Source organism: Apus apus, chromosome 1 (assembly GCF_020740795.1).
Source record: "Apus apus isolate bApuApu2 chromosome 1, bApuApu2.pri.cur, whole genome shotgun sequence".
NCBI classification, from domain to species: Eukaryota; Metazoa; Chordata; class Aves; order Apodiformes; family Apodidae; genus Apus; species Apus apus.
This window is the reverse complement of record NC_067282.1, coordinates 81,458,238-81,470,857: the sequence shown is the minus strand read 5'-3', so window position 1 is coordinate 81,470,857 and position 12,620 is coordinate 81,458,238. Positions and strand designations below refer to the sequence as shown.

At 46.9% G+C, this 12,620-nt stretch overlaps 1 protein-coding gene across 5 annotated transcripts in view; it reads right to left on the bottom strand.

The window, feature by feature from the left end:
• IGSF3 (immunoglobulin superfamily member 3) overlaps positions 1–12,620 on the bottom strand; it is a 100,136-nt gene that overhangs the window by 65,898 nt on the left and 21,618 nt on the right. For all 5 annotated transcript variants that reach the window (XR_007888430.1, XR_007888431.1, XM_051608726.1 and 2 more), the window contains exon 2: positions 3,757–4,134. Coding sequence is in view for 3 of the 5 variants with exons in the window: in XM_051608726.1 (XP_051464686.1) it covers positions 3,757–4,134 (378 nt within the window). In the remaining 2 variants the exon portion in view is untranslated. The remainder of the gene's footprint in view (positions 1–3,756; positions 4,135–12,620) is intronic.

Sequence of the window (12,620 nt, the reverse complement as noted above, 5' to 3'; positions counted from 1 at the left end):
AAAAAGCAAAGGGGCAGCCCAGGTACTTCCCACAGCCAGTAACAAGCAGGCCAGGACCCTGACACAATTGCTAGTCAGATCACCCCTTTAATCAATCCAGTTTTGTAACTCCCCTCCTCAGTGTGCCCAAGTGTCTTCCTGATTCAGCCACAAAGCCAAAATTTCCATTGGTTCTGTAGAAGTTTCCAAAAGCAGAAAAGTCTTCAGCCACTACTGGAAGAATTCACGTCACTCAACACCAGCTGCCCAGCCCAAGTCTTAACATCTAGGTTCTCTCTTCAGTCAACTTAGAAGGATGCACTTTGTTTAAACAAAGATGCTCTCCAGATTTGTGTCTCTGTCCTCTGATGGCAGATTTTGCCTCAACATCTACGTTAGGCAATGTGCCTGGTGTTAAAATGATCGGGAGGCCACTTCATGCAATCTTGTAAAAAATCTCTTCCCCCAACCCTGAGTAAAAGTGCATGAACTAGCCTCAGCAGTTTTGTGACAACCTTGGGGAGCTAAACTCAGAAAGCAAACAATGGAGTTGTAGACTTTGTACATGGGCTAATCCTTTCCTCATGAATCAATCACAACACCACGGTTCCACAACATTCTGAAGAGCTGCACCCTTTTTTTTTTTTTTTGCCACCTCCCTCAGCACTTGCAACTCCAACTGTAATGTCCTAAATCCTTCCTCCAAACTCATCTCTCAGTCCAGGTATAACTCCTTCCTCCCAATGACGTAGCTTAGGAAGAGATGAGAAAAGAGTCAGCAAGATACAGAAACTTATTTTTGAAGCAACTGAATTAAACTGAATTAAACTGCAGACTGGTGGAAAAGGTTAAGCCTTGGTACACATTTGCCCATGGCAGAAGGCCCTTGAACCACATTACTGGCCTCATTCCTAGCTTCAGTGAGACCAGCGCTTCCGCTGCATGCCTGAGTTCAGATAAGAGTCCCACAAAGTGCCTGGGAAGCACTTCTTACTCCAGGCCATCAGAGACCTCAGATCCTCAGAGTGGTACTAGCTCCTGACTAAGATCTTGATGAACGAAAAGGAACCTTGAGATGTCAGAAACGGGAGAGAGACAACCAACCACGCTTGCTGTTTGTGAGGTAGACCGAAGTGTACTTTCAAGCCCAACCTGCATATCTTTGAAGCTGACAGGACTATTTTTTAGCAGCTGTGGAGCCCTGGATAAATAGCCCTCAATGCTGCTCAAATGGCAGAAGCAAAGACACATCCCAGCTGCTCGGCTGCAATCTGAAGTGTCCCAGTGCAGACAGCAGCCTCGTATGCTGCTGCCTCAGTGCCCCATCCAGCTCCCCCAGAACTCCCAGCTCCTCCACCACAGGACTGTATTACCTGGGTGAAAATAAACTGTTCTTTCGTTTCTTTCCTCAAACCACAGGACACAACAACTCTAAGCTCCCAGAACAGCAAGTCTAAAATCAACACCGCTCCAAACGCATCCATTTCACACAGAAACGGAGAGAATAGAGACACTAACAAACTTGTCTTTCTCCAGGTTTTGCTGCTGCCAAAAAAAGAGCCACTCAATTTAATAAGTCAATTAAAAATTCATAAATGGATGAAAGAAAAACAAAATTTTGGTTCTGTTTCTGAGAAAATGAGAACAATAACTCTCATGTACCTCTTCTTGCGTATTGTCTGCAGCAACCAAGACAGCCTGAAAACCCATGACCTGTATCTGAAAGCTAGAAAGACAGGGGACAAAAAACGGGTGTATGCTCTGCCCAGCTCTGCAGAGAAGCTCATCTCCCTGGCAGGACATCAGGGTCCGATGGGACTGAAGTCAGCACTGGTCCACAAGAACAGGAGCCAGAGGGGAGGCCCTCCATAAAAGCTTATTGCTTACAGGTGATTGCAGGGGGGACTCTGGAAAATTCAGTTTCTGTCAGATTTTGGTTAACCCACCAAAAACACCCACGCAGATACAAATATTCAAAGCACAAGTGACCTTAAGCCACTTCAAAGTGAATTTTCAGAAATTAATTCAACTAAGCCAAACTAGGCCCCCAATTTCTGAGCACAAGCATCCATGACGGGGCACAATGTGATTTAACCAATCCACTAAAAGTTACTTTAGATCAATTTTTTTAGCATCCCCAGCACACGTACACCCTGAAGCCAGTGCCCTTAAGGCACTGTTCATGGTTGTCTCTGGAGTCCCAGAGTGTACATGCCTTGTATCTGTGGCAAGGGTAGGCCACAGCAAAAGCATAACAATCCAGCAAGCCCTGGGCTGGCCACCAAAGCAACTGCAGAGCTATGGTTACAACCAGGAGGGCATGGGTTCCCCAGCTCCCAGGAGAGCAGCGGAGGGGTTCCCTGTTGCCCAGCTATTGGACACACTGGCTGTGCTCACCCACACTTCCGTCCCACATTGTGCCCCCACACCAGCAACTAGAGCAGGTACTCTCACACGATCTGACAGCCCTCCTGGAAGGACCCCAGCTCATGGGCTAACTTCCACCAGGGTGCAGCTCCTTGGCAGAGCAACCCAGCTGCAAACTCTGACTGCTGCCACCCCACCCTGCCCCTAGGCACTTTGTTTTAACTGGGTGTTGGTTTTCAATAGGCTCCACTCCCTGGGGTGACTTTACAGCAGCAGCGCTGACTTAAGTCTTGTTTAAACTAAAGCAGGAACCGAAAACCTGGACACCTGAAGTAAAAAAACTAAACTAAAAAAAAACCAACAACAACAAACACAAAAAAACCCAACAACACATAAAAAGAGGCATCAACCACTCAGCTGCTGATGGACATCCGGAGGGAAAGCAGGCACCTAAATAAGTGCCTGCACCCAGACCATGGCAAAGTGGTTGTGCTGCACCTCTGAAGGGAAGGAGCAAGGGTGCACAACAATCTGGAGGCAAGAAGCACAACTCAAAGGAAGGCTATTGTGATTTAAGTTCACACCTCTGCTCCTTTCAACACGGCCTGAACCGGCAACACCCTGACTGACCAACACCTCTGCCTAATGGTAAAGTGGTTTCCACACCAGAGACTTGCAGGCTCACCAATATCCCCCTAAGGAAAACAAGCCTGCTTTCTGTGGGCTTAAATTCGCTAGAGGGGTGCCTCTGCTGCTGCAGAGCTCTCTTAGGAGTCCTTCAGTCAAACAGTTTGATGAAAGCTATTAGACTGCTATTAGCCATGTTAGAGACTTCAAATCCAATCCTATTTTGAGATACAGAAAGCAAGCTGAAACCTGAAAAGGTCAAATGAGCTAGTCAGAGAGGTGCCACGGAAATACTCCAGATTTTAGAGAACCTGTTTTTGATTTTTCTAACACAGACAAAAAAAAAAAACAACCCCAAACCAACTCCTCCATATTAATCTACACACAACTCAATTTGATTGGTGTGCTGGTTTCAGGACATATTCAGTACTGCCCTCTGGTTAAGTGCCTGAAGACGACCACCTCTTCTGTTCCCTCCATGTGCCGCTCGCTATTGCTCTTCTCCTCCCTGCTCCACTATTTTGCCACCTTCGGCACACAGCTCTCTCCTCTGCAGCTTTGGGCCATCTGGAGCAGCCTCTCTACTCCTCTCTCTCTGTGTTAACCCGTTCCATAGCCCTCATACTTTCAGCCACAGCTTCATCAAACATTCCTCCCCCCAGCTATGCTGCCTGGTGTCCCTTCTTTGTAAGGGCCTCATTTCTCAGGGTTCACAGGTTTGTGCCGCACACCAGCTGGGAGATGCCCCAGTGCCCCAGCCACACTGTTAGCAGGACAGCTTACCCACGAGGTTCATCTTGGCGCTGTAACTCCCAAAGTACCTCTCCTGGGTGTTGGGCGTGTGGCACTCGTACTCCCCGGCATCCCGGTCCTGCAGCTCGGTGATGTGCAGCAGGACGGCGTCCCCCTGCACCCGCTCCACGTAGATCCCCCGGCTGCGCACCCGCTGGGTGTAGATGGCGTAGGGGAAGGAAGGGTCGATGGTGCTGACGATCTGCACCTCCCGCTCAGGGGCCGAGGGCAGGTAGATGGACCAGTGGAAGTTCTGCTCTGCTGAGCCCTGGTAGCCGCTCACCTTGCACCACAGCGTGATGTGGGACCCTTCCGTGCGGTAGAGGGGCCCCTCTTGCACCGTCACTTGCTGCTGGGCCAAGGCCATGCCTGCAGAGGGAGAGGAGCCCAGCATTACTCCATGGCAGGCAGTCCCCACACCTCCCCCATGTTCCAGTTCTACCCCTCCCTCAGCTGCACTCAGCGAGGCGAGCCCTCTCACCCCATTTTAAAACTGGCACAGCACTCCCCCAGCTGTGTTGCAGCTTTCTTGCAGACTCAAGGTAAGTGTATTTTAAAATGCCCCGTGGAAAAAAAGTAGTATCGAGATAACATAAAGGCTTTCTTTGGTAGTGATAAGAATCCAGGCACAAAAAGGTACTGGGCCGCACAGCAACAAGCCAGAAACTCAAGCTGACAAGGCTTTGTTTTCAGTACTATTATTTTCCAGCTCCATCACCCTGAGAGCCCTGGTATAGGTTGCTGCTGGAGGGCACTAGAAGGTGGCACAAAGCTGCCCTGCAGCACCCCAGTGCCACTGGTGGGGCTCCCTGGTTCAGTAGCAACTCTTTCTTCTGACACAGCCCAACAGAGACTATTGCCCATCAGCAGAGAAGCCCAGGAGGCTACACTCCTTCCTTCGGTTTCCAGACTGGAGACTTAGCTAGTACAAAATCCCATTCTTTTTCCCCCAAACCCAACACACGTTTCTCCAGTTTCTTACACTTACAAGGCAGACAGGGAAATACCACGTTTCTGGCACTGCCTTTCCCACTCTACTTGAAAGGAGTGTATTCAGTACATAACAAAAACAATTGAAGTTAATGGAGGGAGCGGGCCTATTACACGAAGACTGAACGCCCCTGGCTGCTGGAAATCAAGACCCTACAGTACTGAGTGTTGTACACACGCAACCTAATACAGCATGGAACAAAGACAATCCCACAGCACGGCGACTGCGATCTGCTGTATTTTTTACACAGATTATGGATGGCTGGCCCTTGGGCTCATGGCACATTACCAGCACAGCCCTCCGGGGGCTAGATAAATTACAGCAATCTATCTTGTTTGTTGTTACATCAAAGGCTCGAGGTCTGGAGACCACGGTGGGTGTTCATCGGTTATTGAGTTACCAGCAGCATGCGCACATGGCGAGACCAATCACCCTGGCTTCTGAGACTGCTTGCTTACCATCATAAACCAGCAATAAGCTGATTTAAAGTGGGTCCTGCATAATCATATTTGCAAATTTCATCCTCTGTGTGCATGTGTACATTAGGCCTTTTTCCCCTCCTCAATAATTTTTGACAACATTCCAGTCCAGATAAGAATTTAACCTTTCAAACACCAGCAACTTGCTAGTGGAAGAGATAGCCTGGCATCTGCAGATTACTGACTCAATCCCACCCCTCTGAACATGGATGTCCAGACACAAAGTTCTTCTCTACAGCCAGCCTGGACCAGAGCCAGGAAAGATGGTTCTTACCAGCTTAAAACAAATTGTGAAAAATGGGTTCAGCACATCCATCAGACCACGCAGCTGAACAGATGGAGTGCAATTCAAACTATTAACTTGTGCTCAGCTCACTGCTGCTCCAAATTCTGTTTTCTTTTTATTCTTTATGAAATAATGTGATTTAAGGGGATGGCAAGGAAAGCTAACACATTCAAAACGAACAGGGAGAAGAACAACAGAGGCAAGCATTCCCCCACTGTTTGCTGTACCAATCTCTTAATGCTGGGGAACGACATCACCAGAGACAACTAACACATCTAAGGTGCAGACCTTCTCACTCCATAAAGGCCAAAGACAAAGTAAATACTACAGCCTTTGAAGTGAACTGTTTTTAAAGCAGCAGGAAGGGTAAGATCTTTATTGCACACCTCATGATGCTTGCAATACAATTTCTGTATGCATGAGTAGCTTTCCTACAACAGAAAGCTACCCTGCATGCAGTGACTCAATTCAAATTGCACCACAGAGCAAACATGCAGTGGTGGAAACTAAAGTCACACACATAATACTCATTCAGGTATTTCTCAGTTGAATGTGTGACTTTGTTTTGAAGCCTTTTAATGCAGTGCTAGTTTTTTCAATGTAGGAATTCTTTGAGGAGCTTTCCAACTATCCAGTTGAAAAAATTTATTTTTTTTTTTTAGTGAGACACACATATTGGTTCTTCCAAAGCTTGCTGGCAAGACCACAGTCTTGGGAACCTACAGATGTCTGTGCCCTGATGTGCCCAGCCTTTTGGTAGATGACAAATCCCACTGCTTGTATGGTCAACACTAACGTGGCCTTCCTGCTTACCTTACCATTGTTTTCTGGGACCTTGCCTGTAATCCTACAACCTGGAATCCTGCTCCAGGTTCAGAAGAGACTTTCTACATTATTCCTCTCCTACTCCCTTGTGCGCTCAACTGCTGCACCTCCAAAAGTGAGAGACGTAAGAGCTGAAGAGCTCCCTGCTTCCTGTTCTGGCTCCAGAAGCCCAAATACCCAAAGGACAGGAGAAGCCAGTGAAGGAAAAGCCTTGCCCACCTCCAGCACGGAAGGAAGACAAAATAATTGGGGTTTTGCTACAAGGCTCAGGAGTTGGTTGAACGGGGTGAATCTCCAAAGGGGCAGGGAGTGGCACATCTGCAGTGTTCTTCCCCTTACTGGGCTGCAAACTCTTACCCCAACACTGATGGAAACAAACACTTTTCAACACTTAGAAAACCCCTTACAGCAGAAGCAGAGATACTCCTCCAACTAATAATTTTAAACAAGAAAGAGAAGGAGAAAAACAAATAGCCTGACACAGATCTCCACCACTACAAGTCATCTCCTCAAATGGTTAATTTTTTGCATGGTGAAGGGTGCTTGGCAGTTTCCAAGCTCTGAGAATTGCCTGATCCATGAACATGCAGTGTCAAGAAAACTGCATTTCTCAGCAAGTAAGCATTCTGATTAACAAAAATAATGTGCCTGAGATCCCATTTTAAACTCTTATCTTTCCCTCTTGAAGTGAGAGAAGAGCTCACTGGAGGAGGAGCTCTGTGCTCCACACCTCCCCTAGGACACCCAGGAGACAGTTATGGTGGCATTTGGCTAGTACTTCACTGGCACAGCTGGCTTTTAATTGCAAATCCAATATAATTTACTGACAATGCAAGTGCTGATATGGAGAAGGTAAAGAGCCAAGAGCTACTTTAAAATTAATAAGAAATGATAGGTTTGTGCATCTGTTTTGTTGTGGGGTTTTTTTCCAAAAGGCAGTAAATCCCCCACAATAAGGAAGAAGCATTCCCTGATCCTTATATCCTTCAGACGAGGGCTATCATTGCCTCCCTTTTGAGAGAAGAGCAAGCCAAACAACAGCCAGGCAGCTCTCAACACTTCCCCTGGTTTACCCACCTCCCAGGCCCTGTCTGGGGGTCAGGAGGTGCATGGGGGAAAGAGGCAGCTGTGGCAAGAGGGGATGGTGCAGTCAGGCTATCAGACTCAAGGTCACGCAGTAAGGGAATCATACAGGACCCAGGCACCAGCAGATGCTGGCCCCTGCACCTTCCCCACTCCAGCCTGCCCAGCAGGCTCCAGGGCCATGGCCCATGTTATGCATAGCAGTTCTGAAAGACAGGTGAAAGGCAAGGGAGAAAGGCAATATCAGTCACCTGGCCTTTCCTGCATCCCTTGTCAGGTCACAGCCAGGACTTCAATGCCTCTCCATTCCAGCTACAAGCAAGAAAGGAGCATCAAGCATCCCTGCCAGCCAGGCATCTCACCCAAAAGCATTGAGGCTCAGCTTTTGAGCACACTTTGTCCTAGCCAGATCTGCACCCTCCCAGCAGCCTCAGCTGACTACAGCCAGATCTGACCTTCTCACGTGGCGACATGCACAACTCAAAGCTTAGGTTTTCCAGACATGACTGGCAATTTCAGGTGCCTGATTTGAAATACTTTGAAGACACCCTATTTCAGTAAGTGCCATACGCTTACTCTTCGGGAAGGAGGTGGACCTTCAGATCCCTTTCAGAGGAACAGGCATGCTAAATTGTATCCAGGAACACTGTTTCAAGGCTTATCCCAAGGAACCAATGAGTGTAATGAAAGAAAGGATGACTGTGGACACAGAAACCCTGCGACAGCACTGATAGACCAAAATAATAAATTAAAATTATGGTCAGAATGACCAAGAATCTCTTGCACAAACACTCTCCCCATCTCTGAGAGAGAGTTATGCCTGCACCACACCCAAAGGCACTGCAGCAAGTTTCAGTAAGGTATCTTAGATATCCATAACCACTGCCAGTAGACCTTTAATCTAAAAGAGAAACTTGAGTTCTTAGAAGGAGTATTATCTTGTGTCTCTTAATTAGAGAACAATTAAGAAATATGTTTATACGTTTTGTATCTTCCAGAAACTGAACAGGACTGAACACCAAATGGATTGCATAGCTTGAGGGGATGTTTCTACCCCTGCAGCTTTACAGAAGTTTTCCTTACTTAGAAGCTCTAAAGCAGTACTCGTCAATAACTGATAATGCTAAACCTAAATTTCCTTTAAAATTACTTTTTGCCTTTGACTACAATTACTAGACAGAAAACATTTCTAAAGACATCTCTCTAACTCTGTCCCTCGTGCAAATACACAGTGCCCACTTGGGTTTTTTTGTTATCACTATTGTTTGTTCAATTTTTAAGTGCTCCTGAAAAAGCGTCAGAGAAGAGCAACAACAAACACTTGGGAATGGCTTCTACATAAGAAATAATGGAGCAGGCAAGGACTCTGGCAAAAGTCTACACAAATACACATGCCAAAGACAGGGTGGTCAAGAATTGACCATTTACCATCTCTTTCAGTTTAAAAAAAAAGGGCCAGTCAACCAAAACTGGCCAGATTTAGTTTTACAATAACTGAGGCAGTTCTTGCAGCTGCACATAGCAGACCTGAGGATGCCCTTGCCCAGGGATGCTGTAGATAGGGAAAGCTTACATGGGTTGAAACATGGTGGTACAAGTACTTAAAAGAAGACTAACGAATAGGTAGATCACATCAGGTTTGGGAGGCTCCCAAAACAGGCTACAACTGCATAGCTGTTTGCCTGTAGCTTTTTGAGATGCAATACTGACCTAGGTGGAGAGCCCTTAGTCTGAACTGGTACAGCCATCCTCAGGCCCCTTCACAATCTGTGTCACTGCAGGCTATGCTCTTCAGCCATACAGGTCACATCTGGTCTGCACACTATGCATTGGCTATACTACAACACCAGCTGAAAAAGGCACCCTTAACAGATTTTTCTGTAGACGCATGGCTATCTCTGCTCTGAACATGGCCAACAGAACTGGTTCTCCTAAAGCACCCTCAGAACTGAAGCAGGAACATGTGTCCGAGGGCAGGGAAGGGAGGGAAGCATGCATAAATCCTATTTGGCTACGATAAATTAGCATCTGCAGTAGACCACAGGACCTGGCAGAAAGTCCCCCGTAATGAAGACAATTCAGACACAAGCGCTAAAGAGCATCTATGCTAAAGCACCTACATCCTAGCTTGAGAGATGCTCTGGGCACACACAAACCAAGAGCAGGTGCAAGTACCAAGTGCACCACAGGCTGTGGCAACTGCTGCTCTCCCATAGGCCTGGGGCTCACTCAGGCAAGAGAGGTACAGAAGCCCAGGCTTGCCACCCAGCTGGCCCTTGCTCTCCAAACCATGGCACGGCACTGTTTGAGGTGAGGCAAGTGCCAGAAGACACTTCTGGTTACATTCAGTGCCTTCTGTCTCACCTAACACCACAGGAGGCAGCAGGCATACCTACACCCCACTCTGATGGTGGGGTGAGGAAAGGATGCCATGCCCATAAGAAGAAAACAGTGTTTTCATCCATTCCAAAGCTGCTGTTGCTTTATTAGCCAGTGTTGTTAATTCCCTGTTTCCCCTCTGTCTCCCATATGCTGGCGGCCCACCACAAAAAAGGAAGGAGCACTGCAGGGTGATGCTACAGCTCATGGGCCACATGCCATGGGGTACAGTGGGGCAGGCAGAAGCAAGGCCTTCAAGCTGCAGCAGTGCCTGTGCTGGCTGCTTTCACGAATTAAGGGGGCACACACTGTTAATTGTAGCCCAGCAAGCACGGCTCCCCCACGACGCACTCCTCCTCAGTGTTTGCATTCCTCTGCCCCAAAGCAGGAACATCGTGCTCTCCACAGGCCTTTGCTTCCAGTGACTTTCTCAGGGACAGTTAACATCCTCCAGCTCATATTCTGTCATAATTCAGATTAATTTCTCAGTCTCCTTTAGGCATAATGCTTCCCAGGGGATGGCCCTTTCTCTCTCCCTTCTGTCCCCCAAAGAGGACACAGATGGCTCTTGCCAAGACCAGCCCCTTCCTTAACCCTGCTGCAGAGTCTGGATAAAAAGCAGGGACTGATATCCACAAACTGGTGTTTCGTTTCAAGAAGGCTTTTCCAAGCTCTCCATCGTCCAGCCACGGAGAACGCTTCCCCAGGCGCTTGTCTCATTTTTCATTGGCTGAAGACTAACATTATCTCTACGGGACACCCTCCCCCAACAGGCAACACCTAAACGGAGATGATCTTCTAGCAACACACACCTGCTATTCTGTGAAGTCTCCTGTTAACATGCACAAATAAAATTAGGTTCAAGCTTAATTTTTGCATAAATGAGTCACAGCAGGGACAATCTCTGTATACTGCAACCTGCTGCCAGATGGAAAAAAACAATGCTATCAGAAGGAAGCATGTGGTTAACCCCCTCCCCCTCTTATTACTGTAATGCCTCATTCTGGGAAAATACAGTATTTTGCTTCATGTACTTTTTGTCATGCCAAGAGAGTTCACTGTACTGAAAGGCTGGCTGGAGCCACCTGCAGAACCACTCTGTCCTTATCCTCCACCCTTTTGCTTTGATGTTTAAATCGTGCTACCAAGGGTGTCTGATCCCCCCTAATACTCCTCATCCACTCCTGCCACCATCCCACCACCCCAAGCACATGGACCACCCTTCCTGAACTGACTTGAAAAGGTATTAATTTCTCCATCAGATTCCTCCCACTGCTAAGCCAACTAAGGATGGCTAAGTAGAGAGGTCAGCCAGGAACAATTTATTCAATAATTGGTATGGAAATACCACAATCAGTAGGGAAATATCAAAGCACAGGCAAACCAGACAGGAGGCACCAATGAAGCTCTTTGTTCTTCCAACACAACTGCTTTCATTCATCTCTGCTAGCTCCTCTGCCTCACAGCCACTCATTTCCACAGCAGATGTTTACTGTCTTTTAAGAAAAATATTTTCAATATATATGAAAAAGGTGACATTTCTTTTAATCACCATAGATTGTTCTGGCCTGTGACTAACTTCCCCAGTTCTCACTGCAAAAGAGGTCTTGTACCTCTGTTATAATTATGCGTCCAGTCAGACATCCAACCCCCTCACCAGATCAGAGCCATTTTTCATCCTTTGGTTCTTCTCAGATCTGGGCCTTATACTGACAGATTATTTCCTTACTTTACCCAGTATGGCACTAGTATTCTACAGCTGCACAGTGTTAAATGTGATCTGCCTTTGGGATTTATTTTTTTTTTAAAGCAAACCTTATACTACATGGATGTCTTATTTCTATAACTGTTCCTTCTCTGTGTCTAAAATTAGGCATGTTAACATACTCTAGTTTTAACACCACCTCAGATTGACATATTCTTGAGCCACAGATCATCTCAACCTTTAGGCTTCTAAAAACGCTGTAAGGAAGGGGTAATTAATTATCTACATTGGACACCGAGAAGACAAGAAACAATACTGAATAGAACAGCTGAGGTTCAGGTTGAACATCTGGGCTTGGGGTATTTTAAACTTAAGAAAGTGAGGTACCAAGAGAGGCCGCTTTGACAATCTGGAGCCTCTTACACTACAGCTCCCTCTGACAGACACTGACCTCCTTCAAGAATACCACAGGTGGAGATTAACCTGGTCTGGGGGATGCACAACATAAGGTCTCTCTGCTCTTACAGTTCTATCATTCTTGATCATCACATCAGAAGGCAGACAAAGGTACTTGTCTGCACTTGTCTGAAGCTACCCTTACCTTAGTATAGCTATACTTTGAAAAGTCACAGAACCAAGTGTCCAGAAGCCAGTCAGCCATGCTTGTGGTCCGAGAAGAAAGCAAACCCCCATATTAACAGAAGGGAGGAGGGTGGCAGGGCAGCTGTTCTGCACACACGTCCCCGAGTTCAGCTGCTGGGGATGCTCAGCCTCCTTACTTCACATGGGCTTTGAAGCTCGTGGATCAAGGTGTACCTGATGAAAAAAAGGTAGTGCTCATGCACTATTTCTAACTTGCACCACTCCCTGTATCTTATCCTCAGGAGTTTCTTCTTTCCTACAGCCCACTGAATACACACCCTAGTAATGCATATCACTACTGCTGGTTCCAGATCTACTTAAGCACGATGATACACAGCAGCATTTACAGTGGCCTGCTAGAATGCTCAAGGCAATGCCTACTTTTATATCTTCCAATGAAAAGCAATGATAGCTTCATTACTGCCTTCCCAGACTAAGCTTTGAAGCTATAAACACAGGTATTCA